The sequence below is a fragment of the Poecile atricapillus genome, chromosome Z (assembly GCF_030490865.1).
Source record: "Poecile atricapillus isolate bPoeAtr1 chromosome Z, bPoeAtr1.hap1, whole genome shotgun sequence".
NCBI lineage: Eukaryota > Metazoa > Chordata > Aves > Passeriformes > Paridae > Poecile > Poecile atricapillus.
The window spans coordinates 133,268,997-133,294,590 of NC_081289.1; the positions used below are offsets into that span (position 1 = coordinate 133,268,997).

The 25,594-nt window shown below is 35.9% G+C and overlaps 1 protein-coding gene across 1 annotated transcript in view; it reads left to right on the top strand.

Moving 5' to 3' along the window:
* Positions 1-25,087, top strand: part of FYB1 (FYN binding protein 1) — a 46,141-nt gene extending 21,054 nt beyond the window's left edge. The window contains exons 4-20 of the mRNA XM_058827906.1: positions 1,032-1,081; positions 2,293-2,312; positions 3,107-3,153; positions 4,488-4,605; positions 7,250-7,406; positions 10,262-10,406; positions 12,672-12,700; positions 13,864-13,933; positions 14,457-14,597; positions 15,258-15,289; positions 15,578-15,616; positions 16,330-16,396; positions 18,062-18,167; positions 18,460-18,622; positions 21,735-21,768; positions 22,894-22,925; positions 23,037-25,087. Of these exons, the coding sequence (XP_058683889.1) occupies positions 1,032-1,081; positions 2,293-2,312; positions 3,107-3,153; positions 4,488-4,605; positions 7,250-7,406; positions 10,262-10,406; positions 12,672-12,700; positions 13,864-13,933; positions 14,457-14,597; positions 15,258-15,289; positions 15,578-15,616; positions 16,330-16,396; positions 18,062-18,167; positions 18,460-18,622; positions 21,735-21,768; positions 22,894-22,925; positions 23,037-23,077 (1,291 nt within the window). The 3' untranslated portion in view covers positions 23,078-25,087. The remainder of the gene's footprint in view (positions 1-1,031; positions 1,082-2,292; positions 2,313-3,106; positions 3,154-4,487; positions 4,606-7,249; positions 7,407-10,261; positions 10,407-12,671; positions 12,701-13,863; positions 13,934-14,456; positions 14,598-15,257; positions 15,290-15,577; positions 15,617-16,329; positions 16,397-18,061; positions 18,168-18,459; positions 18,623-21,734; positions 21,769-22,893; positions 22,926-23,036) is intronic.
* The last annotated feature ends 507 nt before the right edge of the window (positions 25,088-25,594 follow it).

The window sequence follows — 25,594 nt, forward strand, 5'->3', positions numbered from 1 at the left end:
AAACTGACCAGAACCAAGCTGATCCCGAAAAATGAGCTGCTCTCTGGCCAGCAGGTAATGCAAAGCGCATCAAACAGCAGGCAGGGAGAGTTAGGGAGGCGTGTCCAGCCCAGCGCTCTGTGACAGCCTCAGTCCTGCCTCTCAGCCGCAGTACCTGCAGCAGCCATGCTGGGTATCCTCCTCTTTACCAAGGCATGGGACCCAAGTTTGACATCAGACACCTGTGAAATGTTCCTCCAAATGCCCTGTCTGCTCTCCCATTCCAGTATGCCCTGTAAAGTCTCCCCTTTGCTGAAAATTTGTGCCTGGATGCTGACACCTTTGCTTTCACCTGTCTCCATGCTTCCCCATCAGACCAATTTTAGAGCAGCCCATTCTGCTTTCAAGTCCTTTTTTTGATTGCACCTCTTTGATGATGACTGTCAGCCCTTGTATTCTTTCTGCTCTTACAAGGCATTATGAAGTTTAAATTCTCTGATATTATTAGTTATATTCTCAATTCAATTTTTGTTTCTCTCATCTGAACAACATTTTAAATCTAAGAGCACTGGTGACATTTTAACTTGGGCCTAACCTTTACCCCATTGTTTCTCTTGTCCCTTGTTTAGACTTTAAGGCTAATAAGTCAAAGCCTCAGAGCTATATTTAGTCTGACATTGTACTTTTGCACTGTGTAAGAAGCCTGCACCTGCAAAAATGGTTAAAAAGCCCAACAGATTATTTCCATTCAGTCAGCCCATCTGCCTATGACATTTTTCGTACCACACTCATCTAAATGGTATCTGAGAGCATTTGGCTCACTTTGATGTTTTTTTACTCAAGATCAAGGTGGCCCCACCTGAAACACTGAATCGCAGTCAGGAATAACAATTTTGAAAATCTTGTATGTACCTAAGTAGGATATAGGGTTCAATAGACTGTTCAGCCTCTGTATAAAATAAATAATAAAAACCACCAGGAAAATGCTGAATAAAATGTAATCATAAAAGCATCTTCATAGGTTTTACATGTCTACCTTTTCATACTTACAGAAACCCAGACAATGAAGAAAATTATGATGACGTTGAATTTGTTTCACAGGGTAAGATGCATACAATTTTAAACATTTTAATTAATGGCTACTGTGAGAACATGCTGTAAGCATGTTGTATTTATAAGATAAAAAAAAGTTAATTGTATTCAAGAGTGATTTGTGTAACTAATTATACTGGTTCTGCAGCTTTATGAGTGAAGATGGTTGTCTCATAACAGTAACGGGTCTACTGTTCTGTGATTAATATAACAGTCTCAGAAACTGCTTTAAATTTCTTTCTTCCCCCTCTCTGCCCTCTTTTTCTTTTTTTTTTTTTTCTTCTTTTTTCTTTTTTTTTTTTTTTGTTTTTTTTTGGTTTTTTGTTTGGGTGTTGGGTTTTTTTTGGTTGGTTGGTTGGTTGGGTTTTTTTTGGTTAGAAATATGCTGGGACCATAAATCACAAGATTTTCAAACCTGAACCAAAATGAATGCTGCTCTTTTGGAGTTGACGTTGTGTGGTCTGGCAAAGGAGGCACTGTTTCATACTTGATTTAAAAAAAAAGATTGCTTGACTCTGCTTTTACTGTCGCTTTGTGGTCTGAGGCAGTGAGAGGCAGTGAGCTGTACCAGGAGCAGCAGAGAACCGGATTGTGACACAAAAAATTTCAATCTGCCTTCAGATCCCTCCTTGGTGGCACTTGGTCTGTGCCAGGCGCGCTGTGCATCATTCAGTGTGCTAGTCATCCACAACTCACAGCACTGCAGGCTGTGCAGCAGAGTGAGGAGCAGGAGATTCACACAGTATCTTCTCCTGCTGCCCAGGGCAGAGGCTGGCTTAGGAAGAGAGCCTTTGGCCTACTTATTCAGCTGTTGGGCTGTGCAAGCAAGTTCTTTGAGGTCTCTTTGTATTTATTAGGATTTTTGACAATTACTGTTTCATATAAATAGTGATTTTGTAAGCAAATGGCATAGGTAAATTCATCAGTGTCATCAGAGATTTTTCAAAACAAATTTTCCACTTTTAAAATACATAGTGAAATATGCTGTTTGTAGATATTTGTAGTGTTTGGTTTATGTTTGGTTTTTGTAGTGTTCTACAAAAGCAATCTGTAAAAACTGAATTTTGCATTCATACCTTCATCAACAAACAGGAGCCTGCATATATTTCTAATTAACATCATTGATGTTATAGGCAACTTTAAATAGTTAATGCTAGAATGAATTCTTTTCTGTAAAAGAAAAAAAATAAATATCCTGGTTTTATTTTTTTATTCTCATAGGTCATGGAAATATACTGCGGGTAAGTACGATCCACCAAAATAAACCAGTCCTTTTTTAGCAAAAACTTAAAATTTAGTAAAACTTCTTAAACAGATTAGAAAATTACTTGTGGATTTAATCTGGTATCTTCACAGTAAGTCATAGAAGCAATTATTTGTTGTAAAGGATACAAATAAAAGCAGGGAAGCAGAGTAAACTGGAACAAATGATCAAAGCTGCCTAGACACCAAAAATTGATTAAAAATAAAGAAAATGCAAAACTACGCCTTCTATTTATTTGCACTGACATTTAATTTCACTGGAATTTTCTAGAAATAACAGAAATAATTTCCCTGTTCCCTTCTAGTAATATAATATTTCAGTTCTTATTTCAGGTAATCACAGATTTTTATCAGTATATTTAAGCACCTGGCTATATAGGGACTAAGACAATTGAGTCCCATTAAGAACCTTAGCATTCCAGTTTAAATAGGGCTAATTCTGACACCTTCATCAGGGTAGTGAAATCATCAGCAATAATAAAGATTTACAGGGCATAATTTGCAATTAAAACATCCACTTTGGATTAAACAATGTGCTCCTGTTCTTCTAACAATCCAAGGCTTCATACGTGTGACATTGTAAAAAAAAAAATAGCAGAAATAAAATAATGCATTTGAATAATGGAGGAACTTGTTTTAGGAAGAATAAAGGTATTTGTGTTTTGAGATAAATGTTTTTTATATAGTTTGTATGAAGCATACATAGAAGACCAAGTTTCTTCATGTCTTTCCAATTGTACTTAGATCATTAAAAATTGATTATTTTTTCTAGGGCCAAGAAAGTGATGGAGAGATGTATGAAGACATTAATGACATTAGGTAATAATTCTAAACTCTAAAACCTCTTGTATCTTTATTTCTATCTTTTCTAAAATGTGTATTTCATCTGGCACAAAAGTGTCATTCCACTGCAGTCCCTGACAGGGATTACTCTCTTCATTCATTTCACCTGGAGAAAGTCTGGCTGTTCACAGGTTCTTTCCCAGTTAGACTTGCCGTGCTCTGGTGTGGAAAAACTCCTGAAATTAAATAATGTAGTTGTGATTGAGGTAACAGAACTCTGATTTCTGATCTAAGGAGTATATCTGAAGCACTGGTTGGAATTACAGCCTAGGAGGAAGCTCAGCCCCAAAGTATTATGGTCCCAGATAGGTGGTTTTTTGTGGGTTTTTTTATTGCTTTTCAGATAAATGTTCTTAGAACTACTGTGAGAGGCTGGATTGACAATTTTCATTGTCTGAGTCAACTAGTATAGCTACACAGAGAGAATACAAGTTCTGCTTGTTCTTCTTCTATTTAGACCTTTCCTTTGATGACTCTCCTGCCTCAGTAATGTCTAAACCTATGGGATTTATTTATGGGTATTACCATAACCAAAGAAAAACTCTAATTCTCTCTGAATAAGTAATTGATGAAGAATATTTCAGGTGTATAACAATTTTCAGAAGACATTCCCTTCGATTTATAACCCAAGTGATCCTCATTTCAGACTTTTTTTTTTTTAGCAATTTGAGCCTATCTGTTTAGCAAAAATATAAAAAAAAGAAAAAGAAGGGAGTCTCAGTCAGTTCCATAGGGCTTCTAAAACATAGACCTTCCAACCAAATGAGAAATGGAGATGTAGTCCTAATTCAACCCCAAGTTCCCAGACCCCAGTACCTTCCAGTACATGAGGCACAGCGGGCAGTGTACCCTGGTGTGAAGAAATGAGTACAGAAGATTGAGACATTTGTGTAGACTACTGGAATAGGTTGTAATCAAGTTTAAAAACACAATCCAGTGGCAGCTCAGGCTTCAATTCAGATTGCAACCACTAGTGGCCTGGGTAAATATTTAACAGCTGCATCCAGTACAACACCTAGACTGCTGCCAGTTCACAAGCATGCTCAACAAAACCCAGAGACATTTGGACACATATGTGGAGCCAGATAACTTGTTCTGGTGCATTGTCCTCATGAGGACAGACACTTTAACTTACATATGTAAAAAAGGGCTGCTTTATCTTTTGCATCTGCATTATGGTTTGGAATCTGTAGCTTTGATTTCACCTGGAGAAGTCTTTTTTCATTGCTATCAGTTTTTTGTCAACCTTGGGTAAGGTAGCTCTAGGGAAGATTTGCTTCACACATTGTGTTCTGGCAATGCACTTTCAGATCATCAAGGGGAAAAGAGAAGAAGTGGGACAAAGAAGACAAAAGAAGAAGGGACCAAGAGAAGAAAGAACAGAAGGAAAAAGAAAAGAAGGAGAATGAACTGAGGAAAAGGTTCAAAGTAAGCTTTTTATTTGGTAATGTGGACAAAGGTATACAAGAAGCATTATTTAGCATTATCAAGTTCAAAATACACTTTTCACGTGGCTGTGAAACTATTTGTTATGATAGGTAGTTAAAACACCTGCATAAATTTTGAATATGGGGCTTTTTTTGTTTTGCATATGTTTGAATGCAAGCTCTGCACTGATCGATGGCAAAGACTGTGTGCTTACATAGTTTTTATTAAATTACTTTCTCACCTTTTTTTCTATGTTAGAAAGCCTTAAAAACATCTGGTTTCACTTTTATGTTTCTAATAGTTTATTTCATTAGAATAGCATCAAAAGCCCTTAATAAAAGCGGGAATTGAATCCCATACACATAGTGTTACTTGCTTCACTGTACTCAGATACAAAATATTTAGCCCTTTAAAGATTTCAAAATTGTATTGCAGCACATTGCTCTTGCCTTGGTAGAAAGTGACTTATAATAAATTCCAGCCTAAACAAGGAGGAGGAAAATAAGACTTGTATAGGAGAGCTACAGTCATTCTCTGGGGCTAAATGATGAGATAGTTCTTTCTCTTTTAAATAATTTTTGCATAGCTGGTGGTCCGCATGCTCTCACAGTTTACAAGTCTGCCAGTCAGTTTTTCTTAGCTAATGCCCATTCACAGTTCTCCATTGTGGTACTTTCAGTGTCACAGTACACAGTGGGCAGCTTTGTTTTTCTTATTATGCTCTGTACATAAAGCCATAATGATTCACATCATGGCCTTGGTCTGCTGTGGAGAGCCTGACACGAGTTAAGAAGCAAATATTAAAGGTACACATAGTTAATAATAGTGAGTTAGCTGGTGTTTATTAGGCACCAAGTCTATTTTTTAGACCACTCACAAGAAGAGTAAGCATTAGTGCACAGAAAGCTTTTAGCTTATAGACTGTGCTCCTGCAGCAATAAACGTATTTTATTGTTCTTAACCAAATATATTTTAGTGTACATTTTCTTTCCCATTTATTGGCCATTTATATATTTACAGGATAGATATTCCTGAGTTAGTCTATAATTGACAAGATTAATATGCCTCTGAAATGCATATCTTAAAGTCACAAATACTAAATCCCAAAATGGCTTCTTCATAACATAATGTAAAGACATCACAAAGTGAATACTGAACATTAATAAACAGCGTGATCATCTCTTTTGCGTACTTGAAAGATCATTTATGGAGTAGAATTGTAAACACAAAGCATTATGTGGCAGACTCATTAACATTAATGTTAATAAATATTTACTCATATGACTTGCGTCAGGAGTAGTGTGGCCAGCAGAATCAGTGATTGTCTGATTGTACCCCTGTACTTGGCACTGGTGAGGCCACACCTCGAACCCCATGTCCAGTTTTGGGCCACTCACTCCAAGAAAGACACTGGAATGAGTCCAGAGAAGGGCAATGGAGCTGAGGAAGGGTCTGGAGCACAAGTCCTGTGAGGAGCAGCTGAGGGAGTTTATCCTGGAGAAAAGGAAGCTCAGGAGAGACCTTATCACTCTCTACAACTGCCTGACAGGGAGCTGTAGCCAGGTGGGCATCAGTCTCTTCTCTCAAGTAACAAGGGATAGGAAAAGAGGAAATGGACTCAAGTTGTTATAGGGGATGTTTAGTTTAGATATTAGAAAAAAAATCTCCATGGAAAGGGTTGTAAAGGATTGGAAGAGGTGCCAAGTGAAGTGGTAGAATCACTATCCATGGAGGTATTTAAAACATGTGAGGATGTGGTGCTTACGGACATGGTTTGGTTGAACTTGGCAGTGTTGCGTTAATGGTAGACACTTAACGGTCATTCAGTGACCTTAGAGGTCTTTTCCAACATTCTATGATTTTATGGGTAGTTTTGCTGTAAATAAATGGAGACACCCATTGGAATTAAATGCATCTGTTCTATGTACTCACCAAAGGTGTCATAGGCTGATTTGTTGATTTTAATCTTAGCATTTCTGTGATTTTGCCAATCAGTTCTTCTATTGCCATGGCATTCCCTTCTCTTTATCTCTGATTTTTAATTTAAACTGTATCATTGGGGCAGGAGGAAGCCTTTCTGTTTACTTGCCTATACTATTTAAATGTCAATGAAACAAATAACTGTCATAGTAGAGATGGACAATGATACCTGCTCCTTCTTCCACCATCTTTATATTTAAGGCTTATATTTATATGGTTAAAAGAAGGCACCATGTTTAATTGCAATTAGTTAGTCAGTTCATTGGTTGGTAATGGTGTGTGTACACGTCAATCAAAACTTTTCCCTCTAATGATGTTCCCATATTTGTCTCCTGGGTAGGGAACAATTTCTCATGGGTAAGACTCTTTCTCTTCACAGGTGCAATCAGCTCCCGCAAGCATTGATGTGCAAACTGATTCTCATTGTTAAAATTCTCTTCTCACAGGAAATTATCAGTCTAGCTGTTAGCTATACTTAGCTGAAGTAACAAGGCTAGCTGAAGTAAGAAGGCCTGAACCATGATTTTACATGGCCTTTCTTTCATCAGGTTTAACCTATATGTGACAAATAACCATAATTGTCATTGTTTTAATTTTTTTTTCTGAATGTCTGGGAAAAACCTCAATTTTTCCATGTCTTTGGTATCTTCTGTTTCTTCTTCAGTTAACAGGACCCATTGAAGTACTTCATCAGGCACAAGCTTGCATTGACCACAAGGGAGGGAAGAATGAACTGACTGTCAAACAAGGGGATAAGATTGAAATCATTCGCCTCACAGACAACCCAGAAGGAAAATGGCTGGGCAGGATAAAAGGATGCTGTGAGTTCTGTTTCTTCACTGTGCTCCTGAATGTTTTCACTGCATGGCATCAAACGTGAGCATTATACCAAGGACTAGCCCTACCATGGCTGAGTCACTGGCCACCAATGTAAATAATTAGCCCAACTCACCCTTCTGTCCTCAGCTGGCATGCAAGGCATCATAGCAGGGAGTTATTGCACAGCATAATGTGCCTGTAGGCACTGGAATAAGTTAGGCATAAATATATAATAATAATAAATAAATAAACAGTATGCTGGGACCTTCGTTGACATACTGAGAGTTAATTCCCTGTCATCAGCCCTCAAATACCATCAGAACTCAGCTCCCTGCAAGTAATAAGTATTACATTTTTTCATGCCTTTGAAACATAAGGTGTGTGTCCTTAAAATGAAAAAGAGAATATAAGGGCCTGTTTTAAGGGTTTTCTTGTTCCTATTCCTACGGAAAGTCTCTAACTGACTTCTAGATTTTCTTTTCTCTGAAATCCAAGATGTTTCTCCTATTGTATAAATACCATCAGTGGACTTTGAGTATAAAGCTGTTGATGATCTGGCTCCTGGGTTATAAAAGGTTGATCCATAAAATCAATCAAAATTATTGAAAGAATTTGCTTGATCTTTAGAGGGACTAAAATGACAATAAAATTAGTAATACAGTTCACATGTAAAATAGAGTTCTACAAAATTGTTGATTATACCAACTGAGCAGTTTGTAGTGATTGATATACACAGATAGTAAGGAACTGAGTGTGTCTCATACAAAAAGAATCTGAGAGAGCTGGGTCTGTTCAGCCTGCTGAAAGGAAAATTAAGGGGTATCTTATTATTGTTCATAAATACCTGGTGGGAGGATGTAAAGAAAATGGGGACAGGCTCTTTCCAGTTATCCAGTGACAGTGCAAGCGGCAACAGCCACGTACTGAAACACATGGGTTCAGTTTGAACAGCAGAAAACACTTATTTAAATTTGAGTATGACCTAGCAAGGGAAAAGGTTGCTCAAAGAGGTGATGGAGTCTCCATCTGTGGAGATTCCAAAACCTGACACAGTCCTGTCCAGCTTGCTCTAAAGGAGGATCATGCTTGTTTAGAGGCATATTTAGAGGCAAGTTCCAATAACAGCTTTTCCATGATACTTGAAGTTGTGAAAATAAGTGAATTACATGGATCATTTTGTATACAGAAAACCAAACTTTGGTGAGGGCTGGGAGAAAGGTATTTTTTACTGCATATGCACTAGAAAATACCTTTCTCCCAGCCCTCACCAAAGTTTGGTTTTCTGTATACAAAACCACCATAATTTATTTTTCATTAATTACAAATCACCATCATTTATTTTTCATTAATTAATTCTTGCATCAGCAAAACTTGAAGCTGTACAAGGCTTCTCATTGAAGTTTCAATAATACAGACCTATTTGTTACACCAATACTTCTGCCTTCCATGTTCACAGGCCAGGTCTGTGAAGAAAACCTAACAAAAGAAGAAAATCAGTTCTTATCATTTAACTAAGATGATAGATCAATGTCTTACATTTGAGAGGAAACACACTAAGAACTGCAGTTGCTCAGAAGAAGGAGAGTGGTGAATTTTCCATTTTCAAAGAAATGCATGAGAATTTTTTTTGCCTTAGAGAAATCTATTTGTGTACTCTTCTGTATAGGCAGTATACCTGTCTAAAATTACCCTCAGGAGAGACAGAGTTTCTCATCTAGGGTCAACTGCTCTGGTCAATGCATCTACAATGTGTCTGCCAACCTGAAGTAAAACCAATGCACCTGATCCCTCGAATGACCTGTCAGGAACTTTGTCATGGAATGCCCTAAAATATGCCAGAAGTCTGCAGTGGTGCTACAAATGGATGCAGGAGTCTAGATAAGTCCTTGACATTTGCACAGGCCTCTGGCAGCAGGCATTAGCTTTAGTAAGGTGGCCAGCACCCCAATACCCTCTGTCATTTTTGAATTCTTTAATAATGGCTGATTTGGTCTATTTTAGAATTAATTATTTATTCAATAGACATAAAACTAACAGACATAAGACTTAAAACAAACTAATACTACACAGGAATAAAAACAAAAAGAAAACTACCCCTAGGCATAAATGGAACAAGGTTAAAGGTACCTATTAAAGTTACAGATAGTGAACAAATAATGTAACTTATGGTTCAATGTATCTTACCATCCAATTGTTGGTGGGGCACACATTGAGATCCTTTCCCTCAATCCCCAGGGAAGCAAATGCAGAATCTGTGTCTGGACTCAGGGAGAGGTGTTCAACACTTTGAGGATGTGTGTGTGAGGCTTGCTCTGTTACAACTTGTGTGTCTTCTATAGTTTGTAAAACAGTGTCTCTTAGTCAAGAATATTTCTTTTATCTCTTCTCACATCATCTCTCTAAACTAAGATGTTGATTTGTAGCTGAGGCCTGAGCTCTTTTGGTGCCAGTGATGCCACCTTGTTGTGCCTTTTGGTCTAGGTTATCTCTTTATGCATCAACTATCGGTGGTAGAGAAGAGCAGGTGGGTAGACTTTTTGCCACAAGTGGTCCCAAAGCCAGCTGAGAAAAGGAGTCTGCCCTGTGATTCCTTCACAGAAAATTCTTCTGCTGTAGCTGAAAGACAAATAAAGGTGAACTTAACCTTAAATTAACCTTAAGCTGAGGAGGGCTTAACAGGGAGATCTGAGATAGATCTATTATTTGTATTTGTGTTAGATGAGGCTGCTTGGAATGAGACATTTCTTCGAAAGTTTTCAAAATCATACAAAGCAATTTTGCCACTGTTTCTGAACCTCTTGTTAAAAGGTTCATCCCTTTATCATGACCATTGAACTGCATGGTTTCATTTATTTAGATGGATACATTAAAACAACCGTGGTGGAGATTGATTATGATTCTTTAAAAAGAAAACAAAAATCATCGACTAGAGCTGATGTGAAAAATACAGAGAGTGAACAAGAAACATATGATGATGTTGGAGAGCAGGACACTAGTAGCAGGTATGTATAAGGAATTCATGAAAAGAAACAAATGATTCACCTGGGTCAGCCTGGACAGGGGAAGTTTTACAACAAAGCCAACTCTCATTACAAAACAGATATTTATATAAGAAATCTTTAACTTTTGTATGTAGCTATTTAGACTGATGTGGTCAGAGGAGTTTAAACGAATTCTGGAATCCAGCATCTGTAAGCCCTCATACTTAGGAGGAACCCATACTAGTAGAAGAGGACTTACTTCATTGAAACCCAAAAGAGAAAAACTGTAAGCCATACAGGATTACAAATCACCTGCAGGAAGTCCAATTCTCTTCCCCCTCTCTCTGTCTTTACTTGCTCTGTCTTTTGGAGTCACATACTCGCTTTTCTAAGATGCAAGAACAAAAGACTGTAAAAGCAATGGAAACATTCACTGGACAAGGGAACTCCTGATCACCCTCATTGCTCTCATGAGCCTTAGCATGAGTATTTAGCTCTTCTGTTTTGACAAAAAGGAACTTCTGGAATCATGTCTAGGGTAACCCTCCAGAAAAGAGTATGGCTTTTTCATTCAACCCTGAAACAAGGCCTCTCAAATTTCATGAGGTGGGTATGAGATACACTTTTTCCACTTCATTAGAAACTTCTCTACAGCACAGTCTCCATGCATTTGCAGTGCAGTGCTACATTGCAGATTCTCTACTTCAGTGTGTCATCTTTTTCATGTCAAATAGATCTGCAGCTAGAGAAGTGACATATCCAGCAGCAGATCAGACTTGCTGGCAGGGAAATACCCTAGTGGTCTTGTCACAAGAGTCAAGACTATCACATAACCATGACAGTGGAATGTTACCAGACCTCACAGGAAAGTTTGCTTCTTGCATGTGATTCCACAAACCAGTCTCCATTAAATGTCCAGATGTGGAGAAAGATAGCCTGGGATTCAGATAAGAGATCTGCATAAGGGTGTAAAGAATTTCAATATGTAGGACAATCATCTTAAGCACTCAGCCAATATACCTCCGTTTACTGCTTCCCATGAGGCTCTTTAGCTTGAAGACCTGCCTGGAATAAAAGGACTGCAGCTAGCTGGCTGCTAGAACCTCCCCATGAGCTCCAGCAGCAGCAGGTGGAAAAGTCTGCCTTCAGGCTTGCATTTTTCATGCAACCAATATAGTTTTGTGTCTGATATTTTTCCAGGTTGTTCAGTATCAGTTTTCCTCCCTGCACATGGGTCTCATACCAATCATATTATGACCTAGCCATAAGAGTCACATTAGTTGTTCTAGGTTTAAAGTAATCTCAGCATTAGTTACTTCATTGCAGAGGTATGTTAGGCCAATTATTTTCAGTAGTACAAGCATTAAAATTAGTCACCTCAATGCAAAGAATTTAAGAAAGGCATTGAATTCAAAAGCAAACAATTGCACTTACACTGTTGCATACTAAAATAACAATGTATTCCATTTAACTTTGAAGGATGAATGATTGGTTCAGACTCATTAAATCCTTTAAACTGTATTTTGGCATTTTCATCTTCTCCAGTGATTAATAACACTGTTCAGTTCATGTGAATGAATTGTTGGAAGGTGTGACATACGTCAACATGTTTTGAAAACACTGTAGGAAAGCCATTCCAAAAAAAAGCTCTTGACCAAATAGTATCATCCCATTATCAGTAATATTGCTAATATTCCAAAATTAATAAATGACTAGGGATGTTGTATTTCAGTATTTCTTGGCACAAGAGTTTAATAAATACCTTGTTTTGATGTATAATTTTAGGTAAGGCTTTGACCTGGGAATAATCTCAGCTACTATGAACCTTTCAGGCTTTTTTCAACTACTGTTAGACCATTGGGCTAATAGGGAATCCTTCCATATTGTTAGAAACATATATCCAGTAAAAGCTAGTCAAGCAATAAATTAACTTTTAAATTTGCCATTTCATTTCAAGAAGATCACCTCATGAGGAATGAATCTAAAGGGTCTGTATCTACTCTTTTGTGCTCAGTCAGGTTATATTTTTATTCAGTCAAGTCTGACTACATGATCTCCTGAGAGCCCCTCCAACCCAAATTATCCTATGATCCAAAGGCATATTTTGTGTTTTAATTTAAAGATATCAACAAGAATATAAAATACATTCTAAATATTTTTGCCAAGGCAAATTAATTATTAATAATTAAGAATTGCAGAAGCAATGTGTGATCATGGTGGATTTTTTTTTTTTCCCCCCGAAGGATGACTGCTTTTCTCTAAAATGTCTTTTGTTTGCTTTTCCAGTCAAAGTGGTGACCAAGATGGAGGCAGAAGTAAGTTCTACATATATGCTTAGGGGGTGGTTGTTTGTATGCATTTCTTGCCCTCACATTCTGACTTCTGCAGCTTCCACATAATGCAGTAATTATTCATCAGCAAGTTAAATGTTAGCTAAAAGGCAGCAAGCAAGGAAGGGAAAGTTAAGTAAACTTAACTTCCCCACCACCTATGGGAACTTGGGTGAGACAGAATCTTTGTGTTCAGATAATGTGAATCAACAGCATGCCAGATGACCAAACTTTAACTTTTTACTTGTGTGTGAAGGCAAATCATCCCACAAAACAGCGCAGATGTAACTGGAGAAATATCAACATAAGCAAGAGGTATTGTATGGGAGAAATCCAGTTCTGAAATAGCCAACACTATTATCAATTAAGTCTTCGTTTTGCTGACATAGTGAGGGGGAATTTCAGTTACAGCAGCACGCTGGAGGCCCAACTGCAGCAGCTTCATAAAGTCAAGCTGACACATTCAAACCCGCTTTCCCCTTTGTTAGCGTATATATTTGTGTAGCATTCTCTGTTAATCCCAAGAGCACAGCTCATCTTCTCAGCTTCAAGTTTAGATACTAGTCATGGCAGAAGCCTCCCCTGGCAGAACTGAATGGAGCTTCTGCCAGCTGAGCACAGATTTCAGTGCCTACTCTGACCAGTGCCTAGAATTGAATGTGCAAACCAAGCTAACCCTGCACTGAAGGAGGTGGGACACAAAGGCCAAAGACCAAAATGGGGAGCTTACATTGCTCTTGTCTCTGACTTCTTTGGATGAAAACAAGATGTCACCTGCTGAGAGTGTTAGTCAGACATGTTCAATCATCACTTAAGTCACACAAGAAAACTTAAAAGGCATCATAAGGTCTCGGCCAAAATCAGCCATTTAGAATTTCATTGACTACAGTGTAGAAGCATTTTTTTCCAGTGTCTATGATCTTGTGATTGTCAGTGCCACATTTAAATGCTGTGGATGGCATTTAAACTGGGGTAAGTCTAAATTTCTGTTTTAATAAAGGGTCTGGGCTGGCTTATAGAAAGATCAAATTTGTAAGAATATTGCATAAACTACACTCACATCTGGTATGGTAAAGAAGTGTATAATGAATACCTTATTCAGCAGCACAAAATATAATTGCATTAATTCACTATTTGATCTGTTAAAGACACGTTCCCAGCTCCTCCTTCTGATCAAGACATTTATGATGGAATTGATGATGAAGATGCTATAGCTAGGTATGTTTTTATATTTTTGAAATACTTTGCTTCTTTGACAGAATGTTTTCAGTTTTTTGTGGTTTCAAATCAAGTATAACAATTAGCAGGTATTAGGATGATTAGCAAGTGGGTGTACATGAAAATGGATCCATGAAGCTAGAGAAAAGGTTTCTCCAATCTTTTGAATAAGTTTTGTTCTATAATTTTGATATGTCAGCAAAAGCAGTTTGCAATCACAAAAATCTCCCACTCTCCAAGTAGACAGAATAGGTCTGAAATGAAAATAACAAACTAAAATGCTAGGTTGCTGAGTAACAGCATGAAAACAGTTAGCCATTTGATTAATATCTGTACTACAAATACATCTCAGCAGCTACGAGTGGCCTAACATATATATTTCTAGTTTAGCATGTTAGCATTTGGCTAAGTGACTTCAGTTTGGGAATTAATGATAATTATGTGCATCAATGGAGAATTTAACTGGGCCTTTTAAGAAGAACATTAAATTTTACATTGTGATAATCACATGCATACTCCAAAGGTCTGTATCGCAGGATGAAGATAAGAATGGTATCTGGCCCTGGGGAATCTTGAAGAGGCTAAAGGTCAAAGATGACAAAAAGAAAAGTGTACGAGAAAAAACAGCCAAAGTCAATATGGCAGAAGAAAATGACAATTTGTTGTAAGAATCTGTCAGGAAATCAAAATGCACATTTACTAATTCTAATAAAGCATTGATCACATGCTACTAACATGTCCTCACAACAGCCTAATGAACCATGCATCAAATTGCAGCTCAGGATGATACTTTTCTGCAAAAACACCAAGCTTTCTTTTCACCTGCATAATTCTCTTAACAAGCTGTATTTGTTGCAAAATTCTCGTAATCAAAATATACTGAATTCTTTTTTTTGGTGAAAAACACCAGAATTTTTGTGCCACTGGTCATGTAAATTTGCTGCATACTCAGTTATAATTTACTTTTCTCACCAGTATAATGTGGCTGAGATAAACTGGTAAATCTAGACCTGTTAATCAAAATTTTAGGAATAATATGCCAAACAGAAAAATGCAAAGATTGTCTTCTATCTACCTTACCTAGAGAATAAATCAGCAGGTGTTTTGGCCACATTCTTGAGTCATTTGGTTCTGAAACAGTTTACTTCAATTCAGTGATAAAAATATATTTAGTCCCTAAGTTTTGCTGGTGTCAGTGGCACTTCAAAATGTCTGGAGATTACTTGGAGCCCTTGTGTTGCAAGTTTTTTTAAATTATTTAGGTTACAAAAAAGGCTATTAATGTGATATAAATATTTAATGAGCTTTTTTTTTTTTCTTCCAGCATGTCTTCTTCAACAAAGCAGTCTGAAAAAGGTAATTAATAGCCTATTGTTCAGTCTCCATATTGATTCCTGATTCTTTTTCTGTATACGTTGCTCTGTATCATGCTAGTCACAAAAATACATCCAAGGAAGGAAACAGGACTTCCTATTGCTTACCCAGTTCCAGTAAACAAATTTCAAATATTGTGACTGATCCAGCTGCACACAAGGAGATACATATACATTGCATGTTCCCTGGTAAACAATTTAATGTATTTAATGTGATTTTTCTACCTGAGATTTACACTAATCCATTTTATTTGGTATTAAATATGAACAGATACACCTGGAAAGAAGCACTCATTCAAAGACATCAAAGGTAAAGAAAAATTATCTTTTCTATTGTTACCACTTGCAGTGTGTTTGTAAAAGAACATATAAGCATCAGCTCACATGAGGAACAAAAAAGCAGGTTGTTAGAATTTTTGAGTCCACTTCCGGAAGTGAGTTCTAAACCTTCTATATCCTGCTGGCCATTGGAATTTTCTGGCCATTGGTTTGATGAATGGAACAATTGCTTCCCCTATACTGCTGAATATGATTTAAAAAGTATTCCTGGGCTAAGAATGCTCTTCACTGCTTTGGCATTACAAGATGGCCTAAAAACTAGCATATCCATGATTCTTATCCACTTCTAAGCAATGCTGCACTGACCAGCGTGCTATAGAAGTTATGAATGTGCATTAAAATCAAATTCAAAAAATATACTTTAGTGCAATACTGTGAGAATTTGATTAATTAACATGAAAATTAAAGGCTGTTTCTTGTCCTAAAACTTGCTTCAGCTTCAGAGGATTAGAATTTTAGTGAATATCTGCCATTATTAAGAAAGAATCTTAATCTGAAAAATTTGGGTGGAGTTGCACAGATTGTACAAAACAGAACCCAGAGTAACCACAGACAGTAAATGGCTACAGTATTTGCCATAATTTCTCATCAATTTAGCTAAAATGCCATACATTGTAACACAATGTATTCACTTCTCAACTTTCACATAATAATGTTTCACTCTTTTGAACACTATTGTTTCAGATTATGGAGACAATGTTTATGATGACGTAGACTCCTCAGACTTCCCGCCTCCACCACCTGATCCCAGGCAAGTGAAAATATTTCTTCCCTGATTGGAAATCTAATACACTGGGAGATATTTTTAAAGTATGTACTAAAAGCAGATTGATACTAATATCTGATTTATTTGGTGTTGTCAGGTTTTGTAATTCTCATAAACCTACTGCTGATAATGGCAGTTAAATGTTTTTTCCTCCATTACAAATTGAAATAATAATCAGGCTATACAATAAATAAGCCTTTTTTGCATGCCAACATATTCAGTCTCTGATGGAAAAGAGGTAAAAAATTATGCATGGCCTAAAGGAACTTAATTATAGATTGTAGTTCTTTTTCTATCAAAATTTGGGGACTGTTAGGACACTTTATCTCAGCTGCTGCAGTATTTTAAGAGAAAAGGAGGCAGTGCCTGTATTTAAAGCATGAAACACATATTTGGAGATGTAAGTTCACCTTGAAAAACTTTTATCCTGAACAAGGAAAATATGGTCATCTCTGGAGCACAGTGTTATGGGCACAGTTGCATCTGTGAAGATAACTATGACATGTCACATCCTGTTGTCACTTTCTCCACTCAGAGGGAGTGACAGTGCACTACAATAATGTAGTCTGGAAATGTAAGAGAGAGATCTTTTTGGATTGTGCATCCAAAAGAAAATAAGTGGTCCTTCTAAGCTAAGATAGGTCACATACACACATCATCAGTGGAAGTGTCATCCTCCCAAGATCAGCAAGGATCAAAAAGTAAAGTCAGACTATATATTACCAGGTGTGGGAACTGACAATGGTCAAATAAGAGATTTTTAAGCTTCAGGAATTAGCTTGAGCCTGTATGAAACTAAGTCACACAAATTTCTCATTCTGGCCTGAGAAATCATAAGGAAGAATCCAAACAGTCCTTGGAGAGGGAAAACAACCTTTGCAGGTGTTGTTTGTCGCCTTGCTGTTTTCTTGCAAGAAAGGATCAAGGGGTGTTGTTCCTAACTGTCCACTGATGGTGATGTGTTGGTTTAATGACCAATGAAAGTTTTACCTTTTCAGGCCTTCTTGGAACTGTCTATAAAGGAAGATCAGGAAGAATAAAACTTTCTCTCTTTTGAACCAAGCTAGAGAGTTTGTGTTATCACTTTCACCATTCCCAATTCAGTGTGACACCCAGGTGCATCATCAGAAAGGGCAGTTAGGGCATGAAACTCTTCCATGCTCCTTGGCAAAAGTCAGTGCTATCAGGGATGTGCAAAAAAACCCACAGAACTTGAAACAGATCATGTAATGCAGATTCCCTGGTATAGCAAAGTCTACGGGCACATAGGACTAGCCCACACAAGGCTAAGATGTTCCAGCTGCCTCCACAGTGTGACATGTCACTCAGTTTATTACCCAAAGATGCACAGTCTTCACAAAAACTGCTCCTTACTGAGAGATTCTAAAGTGTCGCAGCAGATAGATACTTAAAATTAATTTTTGATATTCACTTCTGTGATAGATAAATATCAGAGAGAAGTAGGAAAGACAGCCCCACTTTTTTATTAATTTTGAAGTCAAATCTGTATTGTATTCTCAATATTGGTTTTTCAGAGCAACAAAAAAGTGTTAAAGACACATGAAGGCAAATGCATTTTCACAATAATTATGAGAAAGCATGCCAGTGCCTCTGATGTGTTGCTAATTTTGTTTTAACCTCTTTATTTAGTTCATCAAAATCAGGAAGCTTCGGAAAACCCAAGTCAGATGAAAAGGATGTACAAAAGCTCAAGAAGATGGAAAAAGAAGAGAAAGAATTCAGAAAAAAGTTCAAAGTAAGTTTTGTTCAAAGCGTTTTCTCCACATAAAATATAAAAACAAAGTATCTGCATGGTGTCTTCTAATTTGTTCCCTATAACTTGCTTTTGAAAGGTAAAGTATTACCACTTGTAAAAATAGTGATCTGAGCATCTCTAAGTCCAGATGGCAAGTATGAGCACATACATCTACTGTAACATATACAAATATTTGTTAATTTCCAAAAATTTAGTAATAAATGGGAATATTAATGTAAAAACATTAGTGGGTTTTAACTATGGTTTGAGGATTTTTTTTTTTGCTTTTCAGTTTGACGGTGAAATAAAAGTTATTTACTCTACAACCACAGTCCAGGACTTGTCTCAGAAAAGATGGGGATATAAAGACTTACAAATTAAACCAGGGGAATCTCTTGACATTATTGAAAGTACAGATGATACTAAGGTCCTCTGCAGGAACAAAGAAGGAAAATGTAAGTTTTGTTTAAAAACTGTAGTACTATCAAATTGTCAGAGAATGGTTGATTAGGATATGTAAAACCTCTCTTCCCTGATTTACTGGGGTTTACCTTGCCTGGTGATTGAAAAGAGGCAGATTGTTTTTATCTTATTACTGTGTTTTAATACTGGCTTGCCCTTAAAAAATCCAAAATACTTCCAATGGACAAGATATACTAATTATTAGAAAAAATTACTATTTTTTCGGTAAAGTTTTTCTTTGCAGCTAGGATCAGCAGATGTTTCTGTCGCTCTGTCTCTCCCCCTTTGCCAAAAGAAGTATAGCTATGATAGCCCACTGAGTTTAGTAAAAGTAAAACCCTTACTGCACCTCTGGATAGCACTAGCCCATTGATTACAGCCAGTAGAAAATAAATAACAATATTCTTACTTTGGATTGCAAGAAATGCAGTTTAATCTTTTCAACAGGCTGGGGGGAACATTGCTTAGGAGTCTTCCCCCCAGCTCCCAGCTAATCCAAGGCATATGTCCTTGCTGGCATGTCTGCTTTTTCTGGGAGCGGCACGAGGGCTTTCAGTGTTTCTTTGAAATCCTTGGCCAGGATTGGCAGAAATTTTTGAACTTTTGGAGAAGTCCAAAACCATTTCTTGATGGTTTCAATTTCTTAATGAACTTCTGTTGCAACACTTTCCAAACCTCCTAGTGAAAAATTACTTTGTGCTGGAACAGCCTACTTTCAAAGTAGCAGCATCCTCCTGCTCACCTTTCCTTTTTACCTCTGACCTATGTAGAAGACAGTCCAATGCTATAAACCTCTGAAGGGGATTCAGCCACCTTCCTTTTATTTTTTCCTTCCTGTACTCAACTGTTACAGTCTGGAGCACAGCCTTCTTCCTGGCAGGCCTGCAGGGTGAGGAAGAATTTCTTGCATAACAACACATATGTTTTTCAAAATATGGATTGCACTAGTAGAGGCGCTTCCCAAAAAAAACAGCTTTCAAAGCCACATTTTTTGAATCAAGCTAATAACAAAGTAGAAAGTAGTTCATGTTGGCTGTTTTCCTCTCATAGTCTTCAAAGCCTTTCAAATAATGACAGGAGCTACTGCTTTGCTATGCATAAAAGAGCAAAACAAATAAAAATATCCTCCCTGAAAGCCTCTGAATAGATCCCAGTCAATTTACACATTAGTTAGCAAAGTTTGAATCCTACTTCAGTTAAATGCATGACAGTTTTGTTTATTTTCTCTAGTTGTTCCTATTTCCTCAGATCTTAAAGCTATGATTTTACCTTCTGATGGCCAGGTAGACTGAAAATCCACAACTAAAGATGGTTTTGTTATTTTCTTGCACATGAATTCTTTGATTTAATCATTAACTTATGAAGCACTTCCATAGTTTCAAGCCTCTATCAACAGTTAACAAAACCACAAATTATATTTCAATGTGTTCTCACCTTTTTAAGCTAGGGCTCATGATCTTAGGAACGTGTTCTGCAATGGCTTATTTTAAATGTTATGAAATTATTTGAAATGTCAAAAGTGAAACAAGGAACTGATTTTTATCTATCATCTCAAATTTTTTCTTGTTCTGAACACACACATTTTGAAATATACAAAAGCTTTCAATTCGGCTTTGCAGATTTTGCTTAATCAGTAGGATATAAATGGACTTCAGCGGCCCAAAGTTTAAGTTTTGACCTCTCTGAGCTTCCTTTACTTTGTCAGTGAGCAGCTGGCACAATGTGTTCTAGCTTTCAATGGTTGCTAAGTAATCAGCATGGAGTGTGCTGACCTGTTGGCTTCTTCCTTATTTGCAAGCACCATAAAAACTAATAAATTATTTAGAAACTGAAACCTTGGACATGTAACTTTAAATTAGTAAATCTGAGTGTGAGACCAGTAGGGGCTATATCCCCCATGTATTTAAGGGCTAGGAATCATCAGAAGAGCCTAGATAATGCTTTGTAATGGTAGAAGCACTGTCACATGCACATAACTTCCAAGAACACTGTGTTTGTATGCCATGGCTATGAGCAAAGAAACGTTGCTTTCACTTGAGAAAATTATATGAACAAGCAGAGAAGCTTAGATTAGCCAAATGATTTTAAATATTTCCTGGAGACTTCAGGAGTCATGGAATTTATTTGAGTGCCCTAAAAAGAATTTTGAAAAGATAATGTATTTTAAAAATAAAATTCAAAAAATCAATTTCCATGTCTTTATTCCAGAAAATTAAAACTGGGGAAAGATAACTGACCTAAGATATCCTGAATAGATACTCCTAATGATTAAAATAAGGAAATTTACACATTAATTTCAAATACAAGATCATATTTATTCTTGAGAACTCTCCTAATTTTGTACCAGCTTGCTAGTGCTTACCTACAAACATGTACTTACTGTTATGGCTCTCTCTTCCTTTGTATTCATTTTACCAGCTGACAAGTATTTCAGCAGATATGTTTCACCAAAGACAGGAAGTAATTTTCTTAAGGAAACTATATACATTAAAAAAGAATATGTGTAGTTTTATCTGATTTCATTAGTACACTACAGCGTATGGACTAATACAGTGATGCACCACAGTGATGTAATAATAATTAGCAGCTTTTCTAAGGTATTGCCATTATTATATCCATTATTGGTCTTATTAATGTTGCAGTTAAAATTTTAAACCGTTACATGTTGTAACTTGTTTAATTGGTGTACACATCCTGAAATACATTTTTGTCCCTGTATGGAACTCTAAATATTCCTTTTACCTGGTATTACTACAAATATTATTATGTTGTTTTTATTATACTGTATTTTTCTGATATTGTTTGTGAACTATATTTTTTGTTAATAATTGTTGTTTCACACCCCTCCCATGCAACCAGGAAACTCAAATACAAGATAAAACCTAATCTTGCATACCTATATTACCATTTAAGTAGGCAAATAAGAATAAGCAAAACATTGCATATAGCAAAATCTTCAGCTAGATGTCAATTGTACATTGTTTTCCATCTATTATGTCTTTCATCTGAAAGTATATAAAAAACTGCATTTCATTAGTGCTAGCAACAGAGGTAATGATGAGTATTTTAATTTAACTTAAATACATCTATATTTCACTTTTACAGATGGCTATGTTCTAAGAAGCAATTTAGTTCAGAAGTAAGTATAAAGTGATCATTTTGAAAAATTTGTTGTAACACTTCATTTTGTTCTAAATGGTCTGGTAAAAAAAAAAAAAAGTGGAATGTAATTATTTTAGTCTGTAATTCTAAACTTGCAAATTGAGTTATTTTTAAGGAGTTAGGATTTGTCAAAAATCAATCACATACATCCATGCAGGAAATTTGCCAGAGCTTCATTCCTCATTGCTTAACCATAAACTGGTTAAAGCAAGAAAAATCACATAAATTAAGCATCATTGGTACTAGACTATTACTGAACAGCAAGTTAATGTTATTAGGTGTATTGAAGCCTTTTTCAAATATTTAACTAAAATGGACCAAATTTTCTTTAGGTTTGTTTATACTTCAGTGTTAGCAGGATAGAGATTTGGCTCAGTGTTTCTCCAAGTAATTGCATGGAGCTCAGCATTTTGGTTCTAATCCAAAACTCTTGTCAGACAAAGTGTCTCTATTTCCTTCAAGAGGTTTTTTATATTAGACCCTTAAATACCAAATCAGATGTCACTTTTAGAGTTGTCACATTTAGAATTTAGAGGCATTTAACACACATACGTTTGAATTATATATATAAACAGTCTTACTGTCTTCCATGGGCCTGTGCATGTATCTAAGTCACATGTTTGAAAATTCCTGTTCATGGAGCATGTATCTTTTATAGACATTACCTAAATTTATTACCTAAAAAGTAGTGCCTCCAAAACTATTATGCAATTGCTGAGAAACAAAATGAATTTAAAGGGCATACTGATTGTGTTTTTTAATTCAATTTTTCTCTGATCAATTTTTTTAAAAAAATTAAGTATTTAACTTCTTTTTGGAAATAACTCTATGAGAATATCTATGTAGAAATGTAATAAATAAAATAGACTTTTAATAAAGCAACCCTTTCATGTTATAAAGAAATGTATCCAAGTCTACCCTTCCCTGAAAATACTTTGACTTCATCATCTTGCCTAACATTGTTGTTACCACAAAGGTGGTATTTTCCTAATTAGCAAGTTAATTATTTGATAGACTGCCTGCACCATACTGCTACTGTATTTTTTAATACATTTCTGATGTCTCAATTTTTAATATATTATTTGTCTTTTTTGACTTACAGTGATGGAGAGATTTATGATGATGTTGGTGAAGGTATGTAGAACATTTGGAACAATACTTCTTTTATATTTAATTACAATAAATATATATTTGTAATGAAGTACTACACAATATTAATAGTTTTGCATTTTATTTCCATTTCAGATTGCATCTATGATAACGACTCTGATGCTGAATTCCCTTGAAATAGCAACTTTGTTGAAGATCAAACTCTGGTCTGGAAACCCACTTACGAAAGCAAGAAGAGTCATAAATGCTGATTGCAAGTTAATTGGTTGCTCTTCTAAATGTAAAATTAACCTTTTTTGGGATTTCAGCCTTTTGTCCTCCAGTGCTTTGTACAAATTTGTATTCCCATTTATCTGAACATTTAAAATTCACGGAATATGAACTAAAGTTAGGGTTATAATTTTTCATTTCCTTTCCACATTTCTGACCGTCCATGTAAAAACACTTTAATCATCTACTTCCAAAGAGGCCAGCTCACATCTGTGAAGGGTACTGAGAATAACAACCCCTGGTAGTAGCAGGTTTTAGTCTGGCTTTCACCTAAATACCAAAAACAGACACTCTGGGTAGGACAGTACTCCGAAAAAAAAATGGTGATAATATCCTGTTATGAAAAGAAGAAATCTAAAGTGGACATCAGAGAAGGCAATACATAATTGACCTGCCATTCCAACTGCAATAGTGTTAGCTACACTGACATATGCAGCCATGTTCCATCCTTGCAAAAGTCTCTTTTTTTGTGTTGTACTAATGATAGAATATAATTCTCTAAAATTTATCTGAAGTCTACTTTAGAATATAGTACTCTACTTTAAACAGTTATGGTCTTCAAAATATACTTAGGACATTTAGGTTAAGATTTAATTTCTATTTAAAGATAAGTCACTATGTCACCATAGTAATATAGGTTTTATAAGCTATAAACTGATGATAAACTGTTTGGAAATTACTTATAGAATAAATATATTGGTATATTTATCACTCTATTTTGATATTGCCCTTTTTTGCAAAGTGCTATAGTTTAATACTAGATTTGAAAAGAGTTCAGTAATCAAACATTTCCATGCTTATCCATTGTAGAAATAACATTTATTCCTAAAGTTCATTTTTGATGCTGTTGTCTGAATGACCAAGTTGCAAATAAAAGCAAAGTCAACAGGTAACTCATAATAATAAATATCACTTTACCCTTATATATCAGAAGTTACTGGAAATCAAAAGACATTTACAGTAATTTCCCAATAAAGGGGGTGAGGATCTACAAAAAATGAAACTTCAGTTTCTTTTGCTGTAGTGCAAGTTAATCAAAAACCCGTAACAACTAATGTGGCTGTCTCAGTGTAAGCAGCTCCTTTTGATGATTGAGTCTCCTGTAATCCCAAAGGGAAGTCAGGTACATTGTGCAACACAGCAAGTTTAGTTTATAAACATAAAAAATGTTGTCTCTGTTAAGTCAGTGACTTTTGGTCCCACCTTCAGTGGAGTGAGATTCTATCTTATAAGTGTCTTTTATTGCTGCTTCAAAATACAGTAAATCTCAAAGGAGGTATAATGCAGTGGGGATATCAAACATAAAATTAAGAGATAGTAGCCTATAAGCTATTTTTTACTGTATGTAAAGTGACTCATGGTATACTGAAAAGCTATATGCAAACTCAACTTTCTATTTGCTATTTCTCTTATCAATTTGCTATTCAACCAGCATCAAATACCAATTTTATGTGTAAACATCAGCAGCAGCACCCAAATATAAAACATGACCATGCATATTAAGTGTGATGAATATGTCTGACTATTTGACTGTCACTGCTAATGAATTATTTATTTTTCAGTGGCATTCAAGAGGCTGCATTAAATTAGTGATATGCCAAAGAACTGAGTGAGTATGTAGGCAGCTACACAACTACATAGTTTTTCCATGTTCTTAGTGTTAATGTGTGTAGGCACTGCAATTCTGCATCAATAATACTGACTAAATTTGCCATATGATACATTAAATAATGAAAAATAATACATATATTAATAGTTAAAACTCTATGCATTGCTTGTTCAAATCAAATATGATGTGATTGCTGCAGGGTGTTAAAATGAATTTGTAAGTTATCACTAAGTGAAAAACTACTGGGATTGTAACTTTTCACTTTTACCAATGTGGGATGTTTTTTTATATTTCTTCCAAATAAAAGTATTTCTTCTGAATAAACTTTTTTTTTTTAAAAAAAAAAAAAAGAAATGTGGGTACATCTTTCAAAATAGAATGGCAGCTGAACAGCAACTTCTAAAAATTATCACTGAGCAGCTAACAGAGTGAAAATCAACTTTATTATTGTTGCAAAGGCTGCACAAATGCAACTTGGCATTTGTTAGTAATTGCTACCCAGAAAGTGAAATGTAAGCAGAAAATCTTCCAGACAGGAAAATCTATACTTAGGCAGTCTATATTCTAAGAGTTTCTCACCTGTAATTTATTCTAGTATCTTTTAAAAGACATAAAGAAAGAAAAGGAAAGCTTTTGATATTTTTCCACCTCTGAATTCAGTCTATAATCCTGCAGTATTTGGCTGTGCCTGCTAAAACAGTCAGCAGTGAAAACATCAAAATATTGACATAAAAATTAGGTTTCAGCATGAATATCCTAGTTAGGGTAAACAGAGCTGGTTTCTATCTGTGTTGTACCTCTGAGCTGTCCCAGT